The 24165-nt window shown below is 33.9% G+C and overlaps 1 protein-coding gene and 1 long non-coding RNA gene across 6 annotated transcripts; both read left to right on the top strand.

Annotated features, from left to right (window-relative positions):
* The first annotated feature begins 314 nt into the window (after window positions 1-314).
* On the top strand, window positions 315-4015 carry LOC145229206 (uncharacterized). 2 transcript variants are annotated; one of them, XR_013860388.1, is made up of 3 exons: window positions 315-2622; window positions 2973-3127; window positions 3245-4015. It is a non-coding gene; the product is annotated as an uncharacterized LOC145229206 (long non-coding RNA). The 2 variants fall into 2 exon arrangements; XR_013860387.1 differs by having other exon boundaries at window positions 315-3127.
* Window positions 4016-8498: 4483 nt separating this feature from the next.
* Window positions 8499-23901, top strand: LOC145228291 (conserved oligomeric Golgi complex subunit 3-like). Of its 4 annotated transcripts, XM_080093302.1 has the most exons (25): window positions 8499-8698; window positions 9618-9758; window positions 10084-10245; window positions 10330-10470; window positions 10546-10638; window positions 10805-10933; window positions 11238-11368; window positions 11592-11703; window positions 12574-12680; window positions 12741-12880; window positions 13147-13307; window positions 15109-15226; window positions 15294-15421; window positions 15606-15737; window positions 15810-15927; window positions 16428-16572; window positions 16630-16711; window positions 16916-16994; window positions 17060-17187; window positions 17481-17579; window positions 21578-21794; window positions 22028-22176; window positions 22237-22515; window positions 22573-22710; window positions 23038-23438. In XM_080093302.1, the coding sequence occupies exons 1-25, from the start codon at window positions 8534-8536 to the stop codon at window positions 23347-23349; spliced, it is 3606 nt and encodes a 1201-aa protein (XP_079949428.1). In that variant the 5' UTR covers window positions 8499-8533; the 3' UTR covers window positions 23350-23438. The 4 variants fall into 4 exon arrangements, 3 of the variants coding, with proteins under 3 accessions (XP_079949428.1, XP_079949427.1, XP_079949429.1); XM_080093301.1 differs by having other exon boundaries at window positions 22028-22515; XR_013860058.1 differs by lacking the exons at window positions 21578-21794; window positions 22028-22176; window positions 22237-22515; window positions 22573-22710; window positions 23038-23438 and adding exons at window positions 19886-19986; window positions 20390-20505 and having other exon boundaries at window positions 8500-8698.
* The last annotated feature ends 264 nt before the right edge of the window (window positions 23902-24165 follow it).

The raw sequence follows: 24165 nt of genomic DNA, 5'->3' as shown, positions 1-24165 counted from the left end.
AAATTTAATTTGTAAATAAAAACTCATATGTTATGAACGATAGTAATAAAAACGATAGTAAAACCGTTCCTCTAACAAAAAATAAGCGTAAAGTTTTAGTCAGGGGTGCACAACCTGCGGACGAACGGCCACAGAGACAAGTTTTTTCGGCAACGTTTGTGCATTAACATGTTTATAAAATGTATGTACTGGCGGCCGTGAGGAAATGAAAAATACTCACCAAATATTTTGATTTTCAAACTGGTCTAAACAGATGTTGTGGTACTGAAAAGAGTATTACCACCCTACCCAGCTAACACACAACGTAGTTTCGACGTTCGGAACCAATTTTTTTACACAAAGTAAATGTTGTGGGAAAGTTTGCCAACGAACGTCAACAAATCACGTCTTGCTACAGTTTTTGTTACGTAATACATGACGTTGAAATTTGGTAAAACCTAACGTCAGGCAAAAACATTTATACAACCTTTCCAGACGTGTTTTAAAACGTGAAAAAAACGTATTTTGTTAACGTTTGAAGAAAACCTGTGTGCAACTATATTTGACGTAATTTTAAACGTTTTATTGACGTTTCATCTGAACGTTGCAACAAACTAAAATAAAACTGTTTTTGAACGTCATACGTGACGTGGAATTCACGTTTGTTTCTGACGTCAAATTAAACTTGTGTACAACCGTTTTCGACGTCAGTTTAAACGTTTTATTAACGTTGTTAAGTAACGTTGCAACAAACTACAATACAACTCTTTTAAAACGTCATATGTGACGTAGAATTCACGTTTGTCTCTGACGTCAAATTTAACTTGTGTGCAACCGTTTTCGACGTCAGTTTAAACGTTTTATTAACGTTGTTAAGTAACGTTGCAACAAACTACAATACAACTTTGTCAAAACGTCATATGTGACGTAGAATTGACGTTTGTCTCTGACGTCAAATTTAACTTGTGTACAACCGTTTTCGACGTCAGTTTAAACGTTTTATTAACATTGTTTAGTAACGTTGCAACAAACTGCAATACAACCATTTTAAACGTCATATGTGACGTAGAATTCACGTTTGTCTCTGACGTCAAATTTAACTTGTGTACAACCGTTTTCGACGTCAGTTTAAACGTTTTATTAACATTGTTTAGTAACGTTGCAACAAACTGCAATACAACCATTTTAAACGTCATATGTGACGTAGAATTCACGTTTGTCTCTGACGTCAAATTTAACTTGTGTGCAACCGTTTTCGACGTCAGCTTAAACGTTTTATTAACATTGTTTAGTAACGTTGCAACAAACTGCAATAATACTAGGCCTATTTCAAAACCTCATATGTGACGTAGAATTAACGTTTGTGTCTGACGTCAAACAGTTCAAACGTTTTAGTACCGTTATTTAACAGGTAAACTACAACTGCAATGTTATATACACAGATGTTTTTAAAATGAAACGTCACTTCCAAATTGCAGGTTTCTACAATTGGTTTTCCGTGTCCGTACCAACTTTTTGACCGCTTTTCGTCTTCGAAGATTTTGAATTATTACGCCATAGGTCGCACCATAACATTTCAAAATCCGTCATGCAGGTTTGATTTTGGGCGCAGTGATCACTTTAAAAGTGTTTTCAAACCGCTCTCCCATGAGCTCCGATGAGAAAGCTTGTAGTCCTTAATTCATTTTTGACGCGATAATTACTTAACTGATTAATTTTTCTTTTAAACGCATGTACAAATCATTACGACATAGATCGCAAGATTCAAATTCAAAATAGTCACGCACATTTTGAATTTTGGCGCGAAGTGACGGACTTTGAAATTCCAAACCCCGCTGTTATGGATGGACTTCGGTTCAAAAGGTGTAGAACTGTAGAAGTGTTGTCCGTGTTGTGGACTTCAGAAATTCATAATGCGTTAGTCAACTTTGAGCAGATATTTTCCTTATTTATTCCCACGATTATTTTAATACAGTTCGAGTGAGAGGCCTGAATTGCCTGAAGTTGAACTATTTTGGAGATATTGTCTGTCTGTATTTATATTATTTCAGATTGGTATGTTTTAAATAAGAATATGAGTGAAGTGTTTGCTGGGCACAAGCCATATGTTTAACGTTTGTTTACACTAACATGTACAGATTGTTGCACTGTTATTCATTTTTACATATTTACCTGCTATTTTACTTGATAATGATTTGGATATATTTACTTAAAAAGTCACTATTGTGCTATTTGTAAAAAAGTATGCTAAAGTTTTTTTCTAGAAAGTAAGCTATATAATGTAGGCTATACATTTGGATAAAAATTGTCAACTAAAATCAATTAGTTAACTAAAATTATTGATTGTTTTTGACACACACTTATACTTAATTAGGTCATGTACCATCATAATTAGGAAATGCTTGTTTTGTTGTTTTATATTTACATTGCAGTTTTAATATTCATTACATTCAATTAATACACACTAAACCTGTGTGAATTTTTCATAAAACTACTTTGTGCTGAAGACACATATACTTGTCATATTGGTCATCGGAACGAAAAATTTTGCTAAACATTTTTGCTAAACATTAGTACATTACCAACTCATGTGTCAAAAGTATCTTTATTGCCCTGCAACACATACAGATGGATCAGTTTTATGTAAGTTATTAGTAGCCAATAGTTGTATATGTGTTTATAGCCTAAATAATATAGAGTGCAGTATATGTTGTAATATGTAAACTACCTTATATGCTGTTCTTCTCTTTATGCATGATTATAAATATATTAGGTAAAGTTGATTATATTATTTAATGCTGGTCATATTTATGTCAAAGATTTTGCAGCTGTTTTGCTCTGTCACATGGCAAAAAAGTGCAGCACAATGAATGAGCAGTTGCAGATAATTTGTTTTAATTTGCTGTTTTAGTTGTTGGAATTGAGACTCTTTTTCTTTCCAAAAATATAAATAGTTTTTATATTTACCACTTACTTGTGGTTTTGTGTTTTAGCGTACAAGTTACACATTTTTGGAGTGATGCTAAAGAAGAAATGGAACTTGTGACAATGCAAAATCTGTTGAAAGCCCCCAATCTAGTGGCAACTATAAGAGTTAGAGGTTTTTAACTGCAAGCAAACTGAAGACAAAATCTTTTAGCAAGTCTTAGTAAGTTATAAACTAATTTATGTGTAGAAAAGGTATAGTTCTACTTGCAGAAGTTTGTCTAACAAAGCTTTACTGACTTGTATACAGTATTTACATTTGACAATTTTTTTATTATAGGCTGGTATTCAAAGCTGGATTTCACTGGATTCCTAAAGCACCAGAAGAGAAAATCTTAAACTAGTCTGAATACAAAATAAGTTTATCAACAGTACAAACTTAATTTTATTCTGGCCCTAAGGCTGTTCCAGCTCTGGCCCTATTTGCTTGATTTAGTATGGTAGAGTGTTGAAATATGAAGCAATGCACAGTGTGGAATGTTAGTTGTTTGTCCTTTAAAAGATCTTTTGGTAGAAAATGTTTTAAACAATTAAATAACACATGCTACCCAAACCTTTAACAAATAAGATTTTAATTTTGTTTGTTTACCTAACAAAATTGACATATGTTGCAATAAATTATACCTAAACGACTAAAATGTAACAAATTTGATTTGATTTGCAGGGTGGAAGTGCCGGGAATCTTTGTCAACATCCTTGACTTCAGATGTGAGAAGTAACGATTGTTTTTGAAAGGCAGAGATTGTCATGGACTTTGATTTAAAAAATTCTATATTTTTCTGACACTGCTTAAAATGTTTATTTGTTTCTGCTATAATTATGTTGTATTGTATTATGAACAAGCCATGAAAAACAGACATTATAAGGCAATGTTTTAGCACAATGCAATGAAAATCTTAAAGGTATTTACAAACTGTTTAGGAGTCATACATTTTGTTTATTGTTCAGTGAATGCCATTATTTTTATGCCGTTTTTTACTGTTTACTGCAAATTTCTTTTGATTTTGTAATACTGTGATTTTTCACCATCAATATTATATTCCTACTTTAATTCCTTGGCATGTTTAATTGTTAGCATTAGTTAGAAAGGTACAAACGTTTTAAATATTGTAATTAAAAGTGCAAATATGTCAACACGTAATTAGGATCGGCGTTGTTAGGTGTCGTACTCATGTTTATTTGTGCGTATTATTGACGTAAATTTCCACGTCATATCTACATCGTATGGAGTAGACACTCTTACGTAAAATGACGTCATGCGTTACGTCATACAAATGTGATTTTAAACGTTCGTTTTCATGTTTGGTTCAACGCATATTTAACGTAATTCAACAACGTCATGGAAACGCGTTTTTATGAGGTTGTGGTGACGTTTAACTAGACGTGCAAATTACGTTATGGCAAAACGTCCTATCTACGTTTTCTGGAGTCGACACTTTTACGTAAAACGAACGTTACGATTTACGTTTTTTAAACGTCACTAATTTACGTTGGCTACAACGTCCTATCTACGTCTTCTGGAGTCGACACTTTTACGTAAAACGAACGTTGCAAATTTACGTTTCAAAAACGTCACTAATTTACGTTGTTTACAACGTCCTATCTACGTATTCTGGAGTCGACACTTTTACGTAAAACAAACGTTACGATTTACGTTTTTTAAACGTCACTAATTTACGTTGTTTACAACGTCCTATCTACGTCTTCTGGAGTCGACACTTTTACGTAAAACGAACGTTACGATTTACGTTTTTTAAACGTCACTAATTTACGTTGGCTACAACGTCCTATCTACGTCTTCTGGAGTCGACACTTTTACGTAAAACAAACGTTGCAAATTTACGTTTCAAAAACGTAATTCACAACGTTCACAGTTACGTTTATTGAACGTAATGTCTACTTTATGCACAACGTAGTTTCCAACGTCCTATCTACGTATTCTGGAGTCGACACTTTTACGTAGAAGTAACGTTTTGTCGCAACGTCCTATCGACCAAACTTGACCAAAAATCTACGTCGAGCCGACGTCAAATTGTTAGCTGGGTAGTAGCCATATGCATTATACTTTTTGTGCTCCCTATTGTGTACAAACAATGCAAAAAAACAGGTACCACAAGCGTCACGTCATAAACAACTAGAAGGGTGGCTTAGCACATTTTGTTGTTGCATTTACATTATAACCTGTTTTAAAACATTAATATATTTCCTATGCTTATTTTGTATTGGGTCCCATATTAGCCATCGTCTTTTATAACCTTAGTCGTTTCTGCAGGCAAAAACTCATGGGTCCCCACACATGCAAAGTTGAAAATAATGCAATTCAAGAGATAACCATGAGAAAGTCGGGTGTTGTAAGGTAAAACACAGTGATCGGCACTGGGCTTCAATAATAATACTACGTAGAATACAAACTATAAAATTAGATTCACCCCAGATATTGTTTGAAGTATGTCCTATTTAACGTTTTAAAAAACTGACCCATTTTAGGGGGCTAGTAGGGTAACTAATTGGGTTCGACACACAAACTAAAAAATATATAAAAACCACAATGACTCAATCAATAGTACTACAAAATTTCAGCCCAATCCGCCAATGTTTAAAATTTCGACCACTAGAGGTGTTTTGAGCAACAACCGTTAATGTTTCTGACGTCATAGAGCTGTTAACAAGCCCCTAACTGCCATGGCGCAAAAACGTCCACCAAGCAACCCACTAACGAGCAACGTACAACTGGTTGCCTTTGTAACACTAGTGAGCAACAGAAATCTTTCGTTTGTGGTGCCCAGTGTAACGGTTGATAACATACAAATACGTTTTACACTTTAGGGGCTTGTGGGGTAAATGTTAGGACTACAGGGTTGAACACAACAATCGACACCTATTAATGGCATACTATACAGAAATCCAAATTTCAGCCAATTCTGACACTGTTAAAAAACTCACCCATTTTAGGGGGCTAGCGGGGTAAATAATGGGGTTATCAACAAAAACAAAGTGGGATGCACATCTGCATGAATATATCTACCATCTGTGTAAATTTCAGCCAAATCCATCAAACATTTGATGGAAAAACGAGTCGGACAAACTTTGGGTAAAAACACCCATTTTAGGGGGCTAGCGGGGTAAATACTGGGGTTATCAACAAAAACAAAGTGGGATGCACATCTACATAACTATATCTACCATCTGTGCAAATTTCAGCCAAATCCATCAAACATTTGATGGAAAAACGAGTCGGACAAACTTTGGGAAGAAAAACAAAGAAAAAAAACAAAAACAATTTGAGTAAAATCAATATGTGTCCCCTTCAGGGAAGGGGACCCATAATTACGACTGATTCGCACTGTGTAGCTCAATCTGTGCATCAACTAAGAATGTAAGATCATAATCTGGGCTATTTGGGCGCCATTATGTATGTATGATATACACCAGTTTCTTTACATCTGTAATTTTGAAACAAAACCCAGCAGGTTTTTGGCAACTGTTGGTGAACTAAGGATCTGTAATGCGGCCGTCGTAGCGAAAAGGCTGTGCACCCCTGGTTTAAATATATAAAACTTGATTAAAAATCATATGCGGCTCTTAGCATTAGTTCCAAATTGCAATGTGGCCCTAGAAACCCCACGAGTTTGACATCCCTGCTTAGACTAGGGTTGCCATATTTTAAGATACACAATCCCTGACAAAATTTATCTCGGTTGCGTTAACCCAGTTTTTCTCAAACATTTTTGTTATTTTTTCTAAACGGTCCATTATTTCGAGGGCTCTCGGTCCGCAAGCCTGAATGTGTATTTCAGAAAAACGAAAGATGATTGCAGGATTTTAGCTGGTTAAGTAAAATTGCGCATAACAATAATCCAAATCTGACAGACAAAAGCATTACAATTGTGCGCGAACAATTGCATTTTTGTTGGTTGTCATGCAATAAAGCCTATTGTTTAGCAATGGAGACGGTCGATCATCACTTTAACTTTGATTTAAACTTATTTAGTTGCATAAACTGACGACAAATATAAATATAGATTTACTTCCACCTTTTCGCGGTCCCCGCAAATACCCTAAACTACTAAAGGACCGCGGATCCCAGTTTGAGAACGAATGCGTTAACCATTTTTGCGATCCAAACCATTTTATTCCGGAATAAATTTGGAATATTCGGAAGTCACACCGACTGCGACACGAGAAAACGTTAGATATGGTGCTCTGATCCTTGTCAATTAACTTTCTGTGTAGGCTTCCGTTTAGTTAAGTTTATTAGTTACAAACAGTAACTTTGTGTGTTAACCTGCGCGCCGCCAGTTATCTCTTTACGTTTCATGGCACAGACGCGGTTGTAGCTAACTAGGCTACTAGAAACATTTCTCCCTGACGCAAATTTAAACACTAAATTCCCTGACATGTCAGGGAAAATCCTGACGTATGGCAACCCTAGCTTAGACAACAGTTACCAAAGTGGCCGAAAATGCAAAATCCTATGCATTTCCCCCTCTTCCATGTCGGGTGTACCAGTCTGTCGTGCTGAGCTATTCTATAATATTCATCACAGGTACAAACAGAGCCGATTTTGTGCGTTTTGTGCTCCTTCAATTTATGTTCAGTCGTATCAGTGATATGTTATGACGCAATATTTTGAGCAAAAAGCACTGAACCATGCGATACCGTGGAACATGTGCAGTGATGCGAAACTTAGCATTGTCACCTGCCACAATAATTGACCATTTCATGCATGCCTAATTGTTTTAATAACCAAGTGGTATGAAAAAACTTAGCTTAACTTAACGGTTACAGTAAAAGTTATATCACCAATGAAGTAATTGTAGAACATGAACGATGCCTACAAGAGACACTTGACAGTTGACACATGACTTGCTCTGGTTTATGTGTTGTGTTCATGTTTATATTTATTATTTTTGGTTCAAAATCATGTGAAATATTTATGTGACAACATTTTTTTCAAACTTGTTGATAACTCAGGGCAACAAGAATTTTTTTGATTATTCCAGATTTAAGTGACTATTTGGCACATGTTTTATATTTCTGGTTATAAAAAAGGCCTTTATAAAATAAGCTGTTCAACTAGATTACACTACTGTTTCTCTAGGGTTTTCGGAATGCCAAACTCACCCTATGTTGTCAGTTCTCGTCAAAAAAGGTTTTAAATAGCATAGTTACTAATTACTACTGTGCCTGATTTTGTCAGAACCCCTACAAAGACTTATTTTAAAGATATGATAACATATATAATTGTATAATTATAATTGAACATTTTTTTTTAATTATAATTTTTAAAAAGTGATGTAGCGACTTTAAAAATATTTATCTTAAGTTTTCATTCTTAATACTGAGCAGACATTTCTGGCCTTTATACATAAATGATATGAGTTGTGGCGAACAAAAAAAACATTGCATGTATTAGTAAAAAACACTATAATATTATATAAGGAATGATAACATTTTTTTATTTATAAGTGATATTTAAATACAAAACACTTTGTGTTATTAATAAAGTTAAAATAGCTTTTACTAATCAATATTTTTTCTATTTATTAATCTAAGCTAATAAAAAAATATGGAGCCAGACGTATTTGCCCCGCCAGAAATTTTATCCATGAATAAATTAAATAAATGGGATAAACAAGCAGATGGCAAGTGTCTGGCTCCGTTGGGATCTGCACAAGAGGACAGTTTTTTGGAGTTGGCATCAATTGCTTCGAATCGCCCACTGCCTATTGAGGTTAGAGCACATGAATGATTTGTATCTCAAGTTTATTTATAATGTGTTTACAATAACAAACCTGATACGACTTGCTTACAAAAATATTGCCATTTCCGCATTTACAGCTTGGTTGTTTGTAAGGCAATTTTACTGGGGCTACTCTGAAATATGGAATCTACGCAATCTATACGCAATCTACTAAAAAAAACTAACTAAGATGTTGACGGTTAGGGCTATTAGGGTCTGGGTGAGGGTTTATAATAAAAATAACTATATAATTTAATCTCAGATACCTTTTGGGCTTAATTTTCTAACAAGTGTTAACATCCGGCACCATACGGTATTTAGTACCACTCTCAACACATATGTGAATATTAGGCCTCAACTGGACATCTAAAACTAAATTATAGTGTTATTTTTATTATAAACCCTTACCCAGACCCTAAAAGCCCTAACCGTCAACATTTTTCAAAGTTGCATAGGTTTTATAAGTAGATTGCGTAGATTGCGTATTTTAGAGGAGCCCATTTTACTGTATTACTTGACCATACAAAACTTTTTGTGTTATATTTGGCTTGCTCTTTGAAATTGTATTGTAACAACACAATTTGTTATGGTTCAATTCCTAACTGATCAAAAGACGAGAAACAAGACAGATGCATTCACATAAATTTTACAACATGTAAACTCCCTACACATAAACATGAAACTGTTTTTGAAATCAAAGAATTGTCTTGTCTTATTTAATCTACATCCCCATAGACTTTAGAGAAATATTAAACTGTAGTAGATTTTAGGCTAAAATGAATGTTTCAGTTAACTGAATTTGTTGTCAGATTTTATTCAATTATGTTGATGGTTTTTGCTGCAAATAATAATATGTATGTGTATCAGCTGACTATCTTTTTTAGTGCAAGTCATTCTTTTATTGTTTCAGGTGCCCCTTGAAGAACCTGTAAATATTGCACATAAGGTTTCAGTTAAAGGTGTAGTTGCTCCTGGCTCTACAGAAGATGTGCTTGCTCAAGGATTTGGAATGCTGGGAATGGCTGGAGACAGAATAGAAAATGCTCAACAGGTTTTTGTTGTATCTGTGAAATTGAAACAACTAAGGAAAACCGGGAAAAAATGAAAGCAAACAAATAACCAGAAATTATTTTTTACCATTCTTCATGTTTGCTAAGGGACAAAAATGACGTTATCGGTTATTTTAATTTATTGTGTATATTTCCCTATATATATTAGTGCCATGATTTATAATTTGTAAATGAAATAAATGCAATGAACTTAATCATGGAGTGGTTGCATAAAATCATGTAAATCCGAAAATATGTTTGACCCAGGACTGCAAATGCAGCTCATGCAGTAAGGTGTTGCTGACCATGTTCACTTTTTTTTGGTAGTTCTATGGTTGGTTCTCAAAAATTGAAGAAGAAATGGCTAAAATGGAAGCAGAAGGTTTTGTGAAGCACCTAACTGACTTGCAAGAACATCAAAAATATTGCAATCACATAACAGAGGATGTTGATAAAGCTTTGAATTTTTTGGATAAGTTGGAAAAAGAGGTATTAAACTAGTTAAAATGTGTTTTCATTTGACCTATTTAGGGAGTATTGTATGTTATTTATATACAAGCGTTTGTTTTGCAGTATGTGTTTGTTTCAACAAAAACCAATGCCCTGCATGAAGCTTGTGAACATCTTTTGGCTGATCAAACTGCACTTATTAACACTGCTGAATCAATTCATGAAAATCTCGAGTTTTTTAGGGAGCTGGAAAGATTTAAAACAGTTTGTACCAATGCCAATGTTGTGCATTTGCTACTTATGTCACCTTTTGTTATAGTTACATTGTGTTATCTTTAGAAATTATCTTCACCAAGCTTACAAGTAACCGGGGAATCATTTCAAGCTATGCTTTCAAGAATGGATGAATGCATTGAATTTATGAAAGCACATGTATGCATTTTTTCGAAACCTGAAATTGTATTTTATTCTCGACCTGTAAATTACTTAGTTTTTTTTCCTTAAAAGTTTCTCTTTTTGGACATTTAGCATTTTTTTCAGAATAAATAAATAAGCTGTACCCTTTTTTATTTTAAATGCAATCCTATTTTTTTTACAGCCAATGTACAAAGAAAGTTCTGCTTACATGGATAAATACAAAGCCTCATTGCTTTCTGCTTTGGGAATGATTAAAACATATGTAGTCAAATCACTTGAAAGCACTACCCAGGCTATACAGAATAGAAAAGTAAGTGTCTAATTAGTGATGGGACCGGTACTTGGTATCGAACGATTTCAGTGGTATCAATACTCGTACTCGGAATCGCAATATGTTGTCTCATTTTTTGATACCAACATTCCATACCGAAGGCCGGTTTACACTATAACAATGCGGAAAACTTTTTGTCAATATTTGCTTTGGACAGTACAAATTTGGGAAAAAGTTCCGCCAGGTTACGTATTTTTCGCTATTGTATGAAGATTACTTTTTTTTTGAAGAAAGTGAGTACTAGCAAATGACCACAGCAAAATCTAATGCAAATATTTTGTAGAATGAATCTGCCCAATCCTCATCAACTGCAGATGATGCATTTACTTTGTACTATGGAAAATTTCGAACAAATGCACCGAGAATTAAAAGTCTAATGGAACAGATTGAACAACGTGTCCAAAAAGATGATCAGTAGGTTAAGTTGATTAATGATGGCATAAAGCAACTTATTTTAGAAAATTGTTCAGCAGGGGAACAGTTGTTTCTAACTAATTTTTTCTTTTTTCTTGCATTTAACTTGATTTTCAATTAACCGAAATATTTTGTCAACTAATGATAGTTTGCAGTTTGTGATTCAGTGCACAATAAAATTACTTTTGTGTTTTTTTTCTGACAAACAATTGTTGGTTTTTAGGTATCAGTACCTTCTGTCAAATGTTCACAGTTGCTACTTTTCACAACGAGAAATGTTACTTGCCCCCTCAGTTACATCAGCTATGGCTGAACTGGTGAACCTAAATAAACAAGTAAGACCAATAAATTTGGCACTAAGTTTAAAAATACATTTATCAGAATATAATTGTGCTATCGGAAAAAAAAGTTATAATGCTCTAAACCAGTGGTTCTTAACCTTTTTGGTGCGGTTTCCCATTAAAGTAAATCACCAAGTTCAAATTTCCCCCTCTGTTATTTTTATAATGATGTTTTGTGCCAAACATTAACAAAAAAATTATTCTTTAATCGAAATAATTTTGTGAAGCAAATTGGTCGGGACCTTAAAGGGATACTGCTATTTTATTTAGTTTGATTAGTGATTTCTTGATAAAGTAATATCGTGTGGAATTTTGAAAAATTTCAGGTGCTTGCATTAGTCATTTATTGCATCACAATCAACAGATCAAATGCATTTATTCGCGAACAATAACAAAGTCATTGATACTTTTAGTAATGTCTGTGACGTAACAAACGATTTTTGGATTTTTATGCGCCTTGCAAAACCAGATGTAGTTAATCTTACATGTTGTTGCGGAAAATATTATATTAAATTAACTGTCGATGGTTAATTTCAACCCACGGGCCCGAGTTTGGTGACTTCTGATTCACATAATTTCCCTCTAAAACCATTAAATTTCCCACTAGTGGGAAATTTCCCACCGGTTAAGAACCACTGCTCTAAACAGTCTTGGTATTCTAAAGTTATTCTAAACTGTATTTTAAAGTCTTCAAAAGAACTTAAAATTATAATAAAAATGTTTGGCAGCCAGGCCTGATGTGATGTAATGCCACTTATTAGTTTGTCAAACTAGGATCTACTTTCATAATGTAGTGTTGATAATAAAGTAGGTTTACAAATTTTCGCCCCTTGAAAAATGCAAATTAGTGTTTTTGGGTCAAAGGATCACTGCGCGCTGGTGAGAAGTGGTTGTGCTTTTATGGTTCATGTTTGTGAAGATGAGTACCAACTCTATGGTCATTTCTTTTCTGCAAATTCACAAAAACTGCAGTAAGTTAGAAAGAAATTAGATTTCCAGTTGTTGTTTATCTGTGTAAAATTTGTGTTTAGTGAAATGCTTCTTCGCCTGTGTGGAAATCTGTATGACTTGTTGCGACCACTCATTATCCATGTTTATCACCTGGAGACACTTGCCGAACTTTGCACTATTTTGAAAACTGAAATGATCGATGACCATGTTCAAAACAATCGTAGGACTTTTTCAAAATTTGTTGATGTTTTTAATTAAAAAAAGTTTGCATTATGTTGTATGATAAAACCGACATTTGGGTGAAACTGTTTGTACAGACATAACATTTCTTTTTCAAATTTATATTAGATGGTTTGAAATTAAAGTGGTTCAGAGGTTAAATATTCTTTCGATACTCAATTAATTAACATCAGTGCATAAATAATACAAACAAATTGTGCTTTAATGTTTTTACCATGACAACTAACTTATATTATTGGACTTCAGCTGAACAGCTTCAAGCTTTCCATTCCATCACACTTCAAATGCTTGAAGACGTTCAGGAGCGCTTAGTGTATCGAGCTAATATCTACATCAGGGATGAAATTTTAGGCTACAAACCATCACCTGGTGATCTTGCTTACCCAGAAAAATTACAAATGATGGAGGTAGTATTGGGTTCCATAGATGTATAGTTTGTTGTATTTATTGGTCCCCTTCCCTGAATTTGAATTAGATGCAATTTTTTTTGTATGCTTTTTGTTTTGTTTTTATTTTTGTGCCCAACATGGCAGTTTTCCCAAAGGCTCATACTAACCAAATTAAACGACTCTTTTTTAGGAGTTTTAAATTTAATCAATTGGTAAATTGTATAGTATTCAAAATCAATTTTGTACTAAAGAAATTTATTATGGGTCCCCTTCCCTGAAGGGGACACATATTGTTTTTGTCTGTATTTTTTTTTCTTTTTTCTGTCTAACGCTGGTTTGTGAGACGCGTTTGGTCAAGAAAGAGTGCTTTAAATTTATTCAAATTTACAGAGATGTTAGTTAATTTGATCCTCATGAAGTTTGACCCCGATTGACCCTGCGGTTCACCCACAGGCCCCCAAAACGTAAAATTTTTAAAACGGCTGTACTTATTAAAGTACAGCATCTTGGAGTTTCATGCTTTGTTGTTTGGTGCAATGTAAGGTTTTTTAAAGAATTTTGTATCTTTTTTTCGGATTCACCAATTTTTCACCATTTAAACCCCGAAATATTCGGTTTTAGTTTTAGGCAAGAAATACAAGCCCTATGGTTCAGAAACATTTAAAAATTTTAACAATTGTTTAAGCAGGGTATTTTTTTTAAATTTTACCAGTTACCTTTATAACCCATAATATGTGTACGCTAGTCAGATATAAGTCCCAAGGGAGGAATTCACTGGTTTACGATTAAGGCGGCAGAGCGGGAGTGCTCGGCTTGACGTCCGGACAGACGTTTTACGAGACGGTTGTTTGGGTGATTAGAAATCAGCTGTTTTTTTGTACAGCAATGCTGTGTCGTTTTATGGAGTTATCACGCGCATTTTCAGTTTTGCCGAAGGTTTTACACCTAAGACGTAATTTAAACTCGATAAACGTAGTTCGGTTTCGTTTACAGGCAAAACAGCGTTGTCGTTTTCGAACGCTGTGATCAATGCTCTTTAAATCTTCGTTGTGAGCTTGGCCGTCGCATAACCACGGGTCACTAAGGTCAACTTGTACGCATTACAACACAGTTAAGACTTTTTTGTCATAACGTATCTTCTTTATTTTTGACAAATCAATTAAAGAATTAGTACTTAAGTCATGTATAAATTTGGCTAAACAGTATTGTTGAACACTAAGGACTGCATGCTGTTAAAAAAGTGTCAAAAGGTCATCAAATGGTCATTTTTGTGAAACAAAGTTTAGTGAAAAACAAGTTGTTATGTATACCTTTGTAGCAAACGACTTTTTTTATATAGTGTCTAATGTAACATTCTATTAAAACTTGTGTTTAAAAACTGAACTTGAACGACAATATCAAGGTCAAAGCAAGAGATTAAGAAAGTATTTTCACCATTCATTTTTCACCGATTTTTTTGTAATTATATGACCATAATAACGCAAAAAGAATACGGACAAAAACATTTAAAGTTAAGTTAATGCTTTGTGAAAAATTTGTCCTTAAGAATCTAAAAATAACCGCAACATAGGTTAACCGTAAATCCGCACAAACACGCGTGTGGGGACCCATTCGTTTTTGCTTGCAAAAACAATCATATATGTAGATAAAATTGTGTATAGTATAGTAAATTGATAAATATCGTATAGAATATATGAAATGGAAGTATATCAGAAAGCCACTTTTCTAGTTTTGTACTCTTTTACTCCAAAATATTTGTAAGGCTCTTTCAAACATGTATGAAAACTGAAAATGGTTGTAAAAATTACATTATTTGCAGGAAATAGCAAAAAACCTGAAACAGCCACAAAAGCAACATGATGGCTCATTTACAGAAATTCGATTGAAAGATGAAGCAGAAGGTGGTGATGAAAAACTAATGAGTGTGTCTCTTGATGGTAAGATAATAGTCTGTGTTTGTAGATAGGTTTATGATGATAACCAAATGTTGTTACTGAACACTAGGTAGCACTCTAGGAAAGAAACCAATAGCCCAGAAATTTCAAACCTCCCCGGCTGATATGCATGGGATGTGGTTTCCAACGGTTCGAAGAGTCTTGGTTTGTTTGTCAAAGCTGTATAGATGTGTGGATGTAAGTAAACCACTTAAATAAATGAAAATTTTATAACATTTGTATTCGTTGTCTGTTCGTATGAGACCAAAATCCAATTGAATGAGTTATCAGTCTTATAAAGTATATATTAACCAGCAAAAGCACATAAAAGCATAAACATTTTATTCGGCGTTTTGTTAAAGAACATAAACCGTATTTTTAGAAAACTATATTTCAAGGACTGTCTCAGGAAGCTTTGGAGGCTTGTGTACAGTCTTTGGTAACTGCATGCAATGCCATAAAATCTGGAATTGCCAAACAGAAAACATCTTCCTCCAAGGTTACTGAAAACAAAGTAAGGATGGCAGATTCGCACTTGTTACTTCAGTCATACTTTCAATTTTGTTGACAATTTCTTGTTTTTTAGCAAGTTGATGGGCAACTGTTTCTTATAAAGCACTTACTGATTTTGAGAGAACAGATTGCACCTTTTCATGCAGAGTTTGCTATCAAGGAGACTCAACTTGATTTCAGTAGAACCAAAGGTATGCATTTATTTTGTATGTTTAGAGATAGACAAAAAGTTTCTATTTGGCCAAGCATAGAGCATCTCATGTTAATTAGGTCCTTGAAAGCTTAATATGTTTAATTGAATACTGACACTGACAGTTAGGGCACTGAGACGCTCAGTTTACTGGTTTAGGTTATTCTCTATGATTTTGTGTGGCAAATTGGTTTGAGGTATGTGAGGTTGGAAATATTGGGTCAATTAGTTGTGTTTTCATGAAACTGATTCAGACAGGCATGTTTCCACAAAGTTTTAATTTAAAAATTCAAAGTGCACACAATTTTACCATTTATTTTTGCAGCTATACACTGACCTTGGTTCATGAAAATAAATAATGCATTGACTCATATTTAAAAAAGACATAAAGTTTTAGTTTTGCATTTATAACTTGACTGAGATGGGTGCTGGCACTAGATGAAATTGGCTCGTTTTTGTTATTTTTGACTTAATGTTGTTGACATTAATTTTTTTACAAAGATGCTGCTTTCAAGTTTGTTTGGGAACCTAGCTTTCTGTCAAATATTCTGAAGGTGAATTCCAACAATTCTTTGCTGCAGTTTGTTTTTGATGGAGCACCTGAAGTAAAAGAATTTTATATTGACAGCAAGAAAGATGTTGATAGGTAAATGGTGAAAAATCTTCTGCGATAATTTTGTTTTTAATACCAAGTATTTTATAGGCAATTAAAATCTGTCTGTGAAGAATTCATTCAACATCAGACTTCATTGTTTTGTGATCCACTTGCAGAATTTTTATCAAAGGTAAACATGATGCAATGGCATGACTAAGCAAGCCAAACATTGTCTGGCATCTTGCCATTAAACATATCAATCTGGACTATATGTTTAAACATGTGCATAGTTAAACTATGTCCTACATTATTGCAATCTATACAATATTTTATTCTTTTGTGTCATGGTATGTGGAAAATGCTCCTAAACAGTTTGGCTTTTATCGATTTTAAGGCAAACAAGTTTCTTAATCTCAGCCAAGAAGGTGGTCAAAGTGGGAGCTCACTGAGACAACAAGCATTTGCAACACCAGGTAAAAAAATATACCTTTGCCTGCTGAGCAATTATACTAACATAGTCAACCGGTGTAATACTCAGAGGTCCTTCATGATTTGGTCAGTCAAGTTTATCGTGATTTGAAGCTTCGTGTGAAGAAGACAGTTACCAGCATGGCTCTGTATCTGGCAAACAAAGAAACTGAGAACATTCTGTTTAAACCAGTTAAGGTGAGAAGTTTTAAAAACAATATTATTTATTGTGTTAAAATCTATTAGGAAATAGAGTAAATTTGTCAAGCAAGTAATAATATTTACCTTTGAGTGATGCACAACTTAAAAGATATGTTGGAGGAAACTTAAAAAAAATATACTATCTACTTATGACTGCCTTGTGCACTACTACTTTAAGTGATATTTAAATGGCCAATTTTAACTTTAGGGTTTTTAGTATTCATGTCTAGTGTTTTTTGCAAAAAACTGTATAAGTATACTGTATATGTGTATGTGCAACATTCTTTCAGCTCAACATTCAACATGTTTTTCAACAACTACACATGATGCTGTTGGAAAACTACACCGAAGAAGACAGAGCCATCATTGCTGCCCCCTCTGCAGATCAGGTATGCATTTGTGCTGTTTACTTTTGACCCTAAATTGGGACTGTAACTATTGTATTCAGTAGATTACTTTTACTATGCTGTATTAATTATGGGTCCCCTTCCTTGAAGGGGACACATCTTGATTTTACTCGATTTTTTTTTCTTTTTTTTTTTTTCTTCCCTGAAGTTTGTCCACCCCTTTTTGCCCTGAAATGTTTGATGGATTTGGATGAAACTTTCCCAGATGGTAGATATAGTTATGTAGATGTGCCATCTGCTTCGTTTGCCATGATAACCCCAGTATTTACCCCGCTAGCCCCCAAAATGTAAAATGTGATTGGTGCGCACCACAAACGTTTGTTTTGTGTGATGTTATAAAGGCAACTATATATACATTATTAATGTTTGTGGGTTGTTTGGTGGATGTTTTTGCAGTTGACAGTCAGGGGGTGTTAACAGCCTTATGACGTCAGAGGCATCAACGGTTGTTGCTCAAAAGCTCCTCCAGTGGCCAAATGTTTAAACATTTGCTGATTTGGACAAAAATTTACAGGACTGTGGATTGGGTTATTGTGGTTTGATATTTTTTAGTTTTGGAGTAGAGACCAATTTTTTTACCCCACTAGCCCCCCAAAAAGGGTGAATTGTTTAAGTATTGTTCGAATGGGGTGAAATTTGGACAGATTGTCCATTGTGCCATTGTTAGGTGTTGATTGTTGTTTTCCAACCTGTAGCCCCAACATTTACCCGCTAGCCCCCTAAAAAGGGGGAATTTTTTAAACAATGTCTGAATTGGATAAAATTTGGAAAGCTTGTAGAGTATGCCTTTTATAGGTATTGATTCTTGTGTTCGACCCTTTAGCACAAACATTTATGCCACTGGCCCCCCAAAATAGGACAATTTTTTAAACAATGTCTGAATTGAATAAAACTTGGGCAGCTTGTAGTGGGTGCTATCTATGGTTGTTGATTGTTGTTTTCCAACCTGTAGCCCCAACTTAACTCCACTAGCTCCCTACAATGGGTGAGTTTTTTTAACAAAGTCTGAATTGAATGAAATAAGGACAGCTTGTGCAATTTTCCAATAATAGCAGCTGATTGTTGTGTTTTATTCTAATTTTTTGCTATTTACCCCTTCATTTTTCAGATAGAACATACAATAGAAAAACCTTTAAAAATACCCAAATGGAAGAAAATTTAGATAGTTTGTACTCCACATAGCATGTTTATTTATGCTCAGTACCAATCATTGTGTTTGACCTTACAATACCAAATTTTCACATGGTTATTTCTTGAAATGCATTATTTACAACTTTGCCTGTGTGGGGACCCATGAGTTTCTGCCTGCAGAAACAACTGTTATAAAAGACAGTGCGTGATATGGGACCCAATATAAAATAAGTGTAGGGAACATATTATTTTTTTCAAATAGGTTATAGTGTATATGCAAGGGCAATATGTGCTAAGCTACCCTTCTAGTTGTATGCTTACAAACGCAGGCTGCATGTATGAAAACAGTAAGAATTAAGCTGCATTTGTGCAGAAGTTAGCATTGAATGAATTTTTGAACTTTTTTATTCTGTATACGCTACTACCAATTCACGAATACATATGTGTGGCGACACTTTGTCTGCCTAAAAAGGACTCAGTAAACGTGATGACCGATGACCAATGTAGCTAGGATAATGGAAATTTAGTGTCGTAACGGTATGTATAAAATTGCTGTGTACACATAAAATACGGCACTTGTGACTTTTGTTTGTCCTTTTTATCAGCACCAGTCCTGTGAAATTTATCTCTCTGGCAAATTTACAAGAAATTTGGAAGTGTGCTTATTTGCCATGGCATCTAATGCTGAATTTTAGTGCTAAATCAACAAAAACGCACTGTTGCCATATGCTTTTTTGTGTTTCGTTTCATCGTAAACATTTACGGGAATCCTGAAAAGGGCTATGTTTGATGAAATGTAAGTAAAGCAGTTACGATGTGCAAAGGTTGGCTTCACACGGTGCTTAAGCAGTGCAGTGAACAGAAAGATTTATTTTTCATCCAGTGTTTTAAACACAGCATTTATTGAGCTGTTTAAAAAAGTTCAAAGCAGTATGTTTAAATGCTGTTAGCAATGGATACTTATTCTGGAGTTAAGTTTGAAACAAAAGGAACTTATATTGTAACGTTTGAAGATATAGCTGTGTCCATAACAACATCATCTGTCACGGAAAACACAACTTCTCATGAAGAATGGAAGCTGCAAGACCCTGTTTTCAACATTGTTTTGATCCTTGTGTCATCTGTAATAATATTTACCAATCTCATTGCAATTTTAGCTGTGCTACTTGCAGTATTCAGAAGGAAACCATACTACCTAAACATTCATCAAAGGAATGGTTATATTCTTACTTTCAATCTGGCAATAGCAGATATTTCAGTAAGTAAATTATAGAAAAAAGCAATCAGTTTTTATGTTTTTGCATGGATATAAATGGTAATGCAAACAAAGGTGAACCAACAAAGGTTACAAAATGAAACAATCATGTTTCGATGGTAAACACTCAAAGATTATCGCAACATAGATGATGTTGCCTTTTGTATTTAGAAAAGAAAAAAATACTCTCAAAAAGGTCAACTCTAAATAGCTCAGTGCTGAATATGAAAGCACATATCTTAACTGTGATGGTGTATATGGAAATATTAGAGATGTAATTTTTTCACCTGGCCTATATAAATGCATTAGTGACACATTCTTACCATGGTCCCAAAAAAAAACTTTTTATCTGGCCTTGTATGTTCATGTTTGGTTCCATTGACCACATATTGCTTTTGGTTTGCAGGTTGGTTTGTCATCATTGATAATATTAGGAAAGTCTGGCATTTATTACCATGAGCAGAAAACATACAAAGTGTGTCTGATGAAGGCTTGCATGGTTATTGTTCCTTGCACTGCTTCTGTGTTATCCATGACGGCAATCAGCGTTGACCGCTACGTTTCTATAATGCACCCATTGAAATATGACTTTACCATGAAAAAGAGAACGGTAATGATCTTTAAGCATATCGGTTTATTCTTCTTTTTTTGTTGTTTTTGTGCTTTGTTTAGGTTTTGTTGCATTTGCATGTCATCTTTATGAAATGTAAATTATGTTTTAACAAATGAAAATGTATTTTTTCATTTCCTTGATGGGTTTGTTTTAGGGATAGACTGATTATTATAGACTAGGCTGAAATTCTGCATATTACCGATTATTGGTATGGGCCTTTTTGTCAGTGACTGGCCAATCAATGGCATGTTTAAAACTATCTTATACTGGCGCGACTGAGTCTTGCATTGAGCATTGCCCAGTAAATTACTATTTTTGTTATTTTGTTTTTAATTAAAGTTGGATTTTTTTGTCAAAAATTCAGTCCATGTCTAGTTTGTTTTCTGATATGTTGGTCAAAAACGAATGTTTTAATTTCGTTTTAATTTTTATACATGGTATAAAAGAATTTGTAGCTTCTGTAGTGGTTTAATTTTGATTAAGTAAACAATGTCAATGTTAAACTGCGTTGTAAGGTTTGTAAACTTTTTATTCAGTGGTTTCTATTGTAAACTAACAGGCTGTGATAGTACAAACCCCCTGTGTTAACCAATCCATTTAAACCCCACTTTTGTCTGTACTTACTGTGATAAAAAGGGCCAGGACAAATAAATTTAAAGCAGTGTATAAATTTATTTACATTTGTTTAACTATTTGATGTTTTTTTTTCTTTTAAAGATTAAAGGCAAAAAGCAAGAGATTTAAATAAACCCAGCAATCAAGTTATTTTCAATAAAAAAAACTACCTCTTCCTTAATACCACTGTTAAACACCCCCAATCAAATATAGGTAATAAACATATAGATCAGTTGACAGCAAAGTAATTAATATGTGTGAAATGCCATTTACATAGGTTGTATGTTTTGCTTGCAAAATGTATATTGATCTCTAAACAATGTATTTATCGATGCGTTAATCTAGTTGACATTTTTTATTCTTTAGGTGCTGTTATCTGTGGCTTTCATTTGGATAACATCAATGATAGTTGGCTTTGCACCTGTAATGGGATGGAACAATGGAGAAGAAGAGTTTGAACGTCAGCAACGAATATGTACATTTTTGTATCTTATGACTCCATCCTACGTTATCTTTGGATTGCTTGGCATGTTTTTGCCACAACTATTAGTGATAGTTTATGTGTGTATTAAAATATTTCAGGGTAAGACTTATCCACCTTTTGTACTAACTTGTTTTTATTTTGTTTAAAAATAGACGTTGTTGTTTGGCATTTTTTGTCCTTCTGGCCCCTGATGCTTTTTTGTAGTGTTTGCTGTGTTCACAAAAAGCTTGCAATAAAGGAAGTTTACTTTATACAAATTAAATTGTGCACTCACAGACTTTTGACATTATCAAGTAATTAATGTTTATTTTAAAAGTTATGTTTTTTTCCAGTGTCCAAATTGCATCGCAAACAAATTGAAAAGAGGCGATTGAGATACTCAAACAAAATCCACAGAAATGATGCACTTGAGCTAAACATGTTTCATGAAAAACAGGATAAAAAGCGAATTTTGATGACACGATCATGTCCTGTTTTACCAGTAATGCCTAGAATTGACAATGGTTATGATAAAAAACAACCTTTGATTTTGCCCTTCCAGCATGTAAAATTTGCTCTAAGCCGTGAAGAAATTGATTCTTCACGATGCATTAGACAACACAGCATGCCAGATTTGTGCTTGCATGAAGAAAGCAGGAAGATGACACACGGAAAACCATCAGTCCCTGCTAATACACATTTTGAAAATGTAACTCCTTCTCGCTGTGTCAGTAAACCATCTTCAAACCCAAAAAGAATTGACAGTCATGAATTTCATGTACTTCAAAAAAGTACTTCTAACAGCAGTGTCATATCAAGGCAGCATTCACTGGCTTCACATGTAAGCGATACATCTTAAACTAAAATTATTTAATTTCTCATGATTTTTTTCTTGCAGATTAAAACACGCTTTCAAAGTGCAGCCCACCAAAGTAAAACCATTAGAAGCAATTTAAAAGCTCTTCAAAAAATCACTGTTGTGATTAGTTTGTTTTTTATTATGTGGGGTCCTTTTCTTATTACTTGCTGTGTTCAGGTTAGTTCAGCTTAACTTACTTTATATTTTGTGTGCTCACTAGACACACAAATCAACAGTGTATTTTAACAAAGTTAATGTTTTAAAAAATAAAATTTAAAAACAAGTTTTGTTTTATGACTTGATACAATATGCCCGAGGTCTTGTGCATGGTGATTTGTATGACACCTTGGTAAGGGTATGTAGTCCATTGAAACCTATACTCTGCACAGATTTGTATTAGTTTCATTCCTATTTTTATCCCTACTAAGAAGTATGACGCGATCAGGTCTAAAAAGTGTTTAAAAAAATTTCTAGTTTACTTTCATTATTTGTTTTTTTCCACAGTATGCATGTGGAGAGTATTGTCATCTCCATACAGTTGTTGCAACATATATTCTTACAATTGGATTTTGCAATGCTGCAATAAATCCCGTCTTATACACCTACACTAACAAGGAACTAAAGGCAGAAATTTCCAGATTATTTGTCAAATGCAAACAAAGGAAAATTGGGACCAACAATCATAATGCTGGAGTATCCAACCCTCAATGTGGAAGTTCAGAGTCAAAACAATATGGTCCTGAATCATTTTCTGTGGAAGAAGAAAATCCACCTATGAAAAATTGTCATCTACCTAATATGTGCTCAGAAAATTAAAAAAAAAACAATTGTATTGTGTTGTATTGTTGGAAGGGAAAACAGTTTTCTGTAATTTGTGTCAAATAAATTCAGCCTTTGCAGTGAAATTGTTGAATTTTATTTAGGTTTCATTTTATTTTGTAGCTTTGTGGCAATGCATACTGCTGGTTATACCATTTTCAATGAAAATTGCATTTTTTCCATGATACTAGTTGAACGAATTTGTACAAATTAGAAATAAAGTAGAGTCTTAGGGTTTAATTGAGCTACATGCCAGGTATCTTTTTGCATGGTAGATGTGTAGCCAGCGTAAGATTTTAAAACAAAACTAAAAATGTTGCAACCCTTACAAGAGTAACAAGAATAGTCGTTTCTACAAACCAGAAGTAATATTTTTTCGTTTGGAATTTTAGGTTGGCTTGATGATGACAACTGTGATGAAGATGTGAAGTTTAAGAAGAAACAAGACAATTTTAATGCAGTGCAATATTTTACTTTCGTGAAAGCTTCTGATTTCAAATGTTTTAAGTGGTGCTGCATTTGTTACAATAAATGTATTCAAGAAGTTTATTTTGTAGAAATGAATTCTGAACCTGAAGTTCCTTTATTACAAAATCCAGCATAGTTAATAATTCCACTTGTTACCACAGAAACAGGTTAATCTCTGGGTAGAAACCTCACCTAATTTACAGTAGAAAAAACAACAGGAAACTAAAGTTGATGAATTTCTGACAAATGATACATGGGTATGAAATAATATTTTATACAACTTGGGGAATCCGGAACCTTAATCTGGTAAAATATTTATGTAACAAATAAAATTTTGTAACATTG

Source organism: Phallusia mammillata, chromosome 5 (assembly GCF_965637545.1).
Source record: "Phallusia mammillata chromosome 5, kaPhaMamm4.hap1.1, whole genome shotgun sequence".
NCBI lineage: Eukaryota > Metazoa > Chordata > Ascidiacea > Phlebobranchia > Ascidiidae > Phallusia > Phallusia mammillata.
Note: the sequence above shows the minus strand (reverse complement) of the source record. Positions and strands in the feature narration are given on the sequence as shown.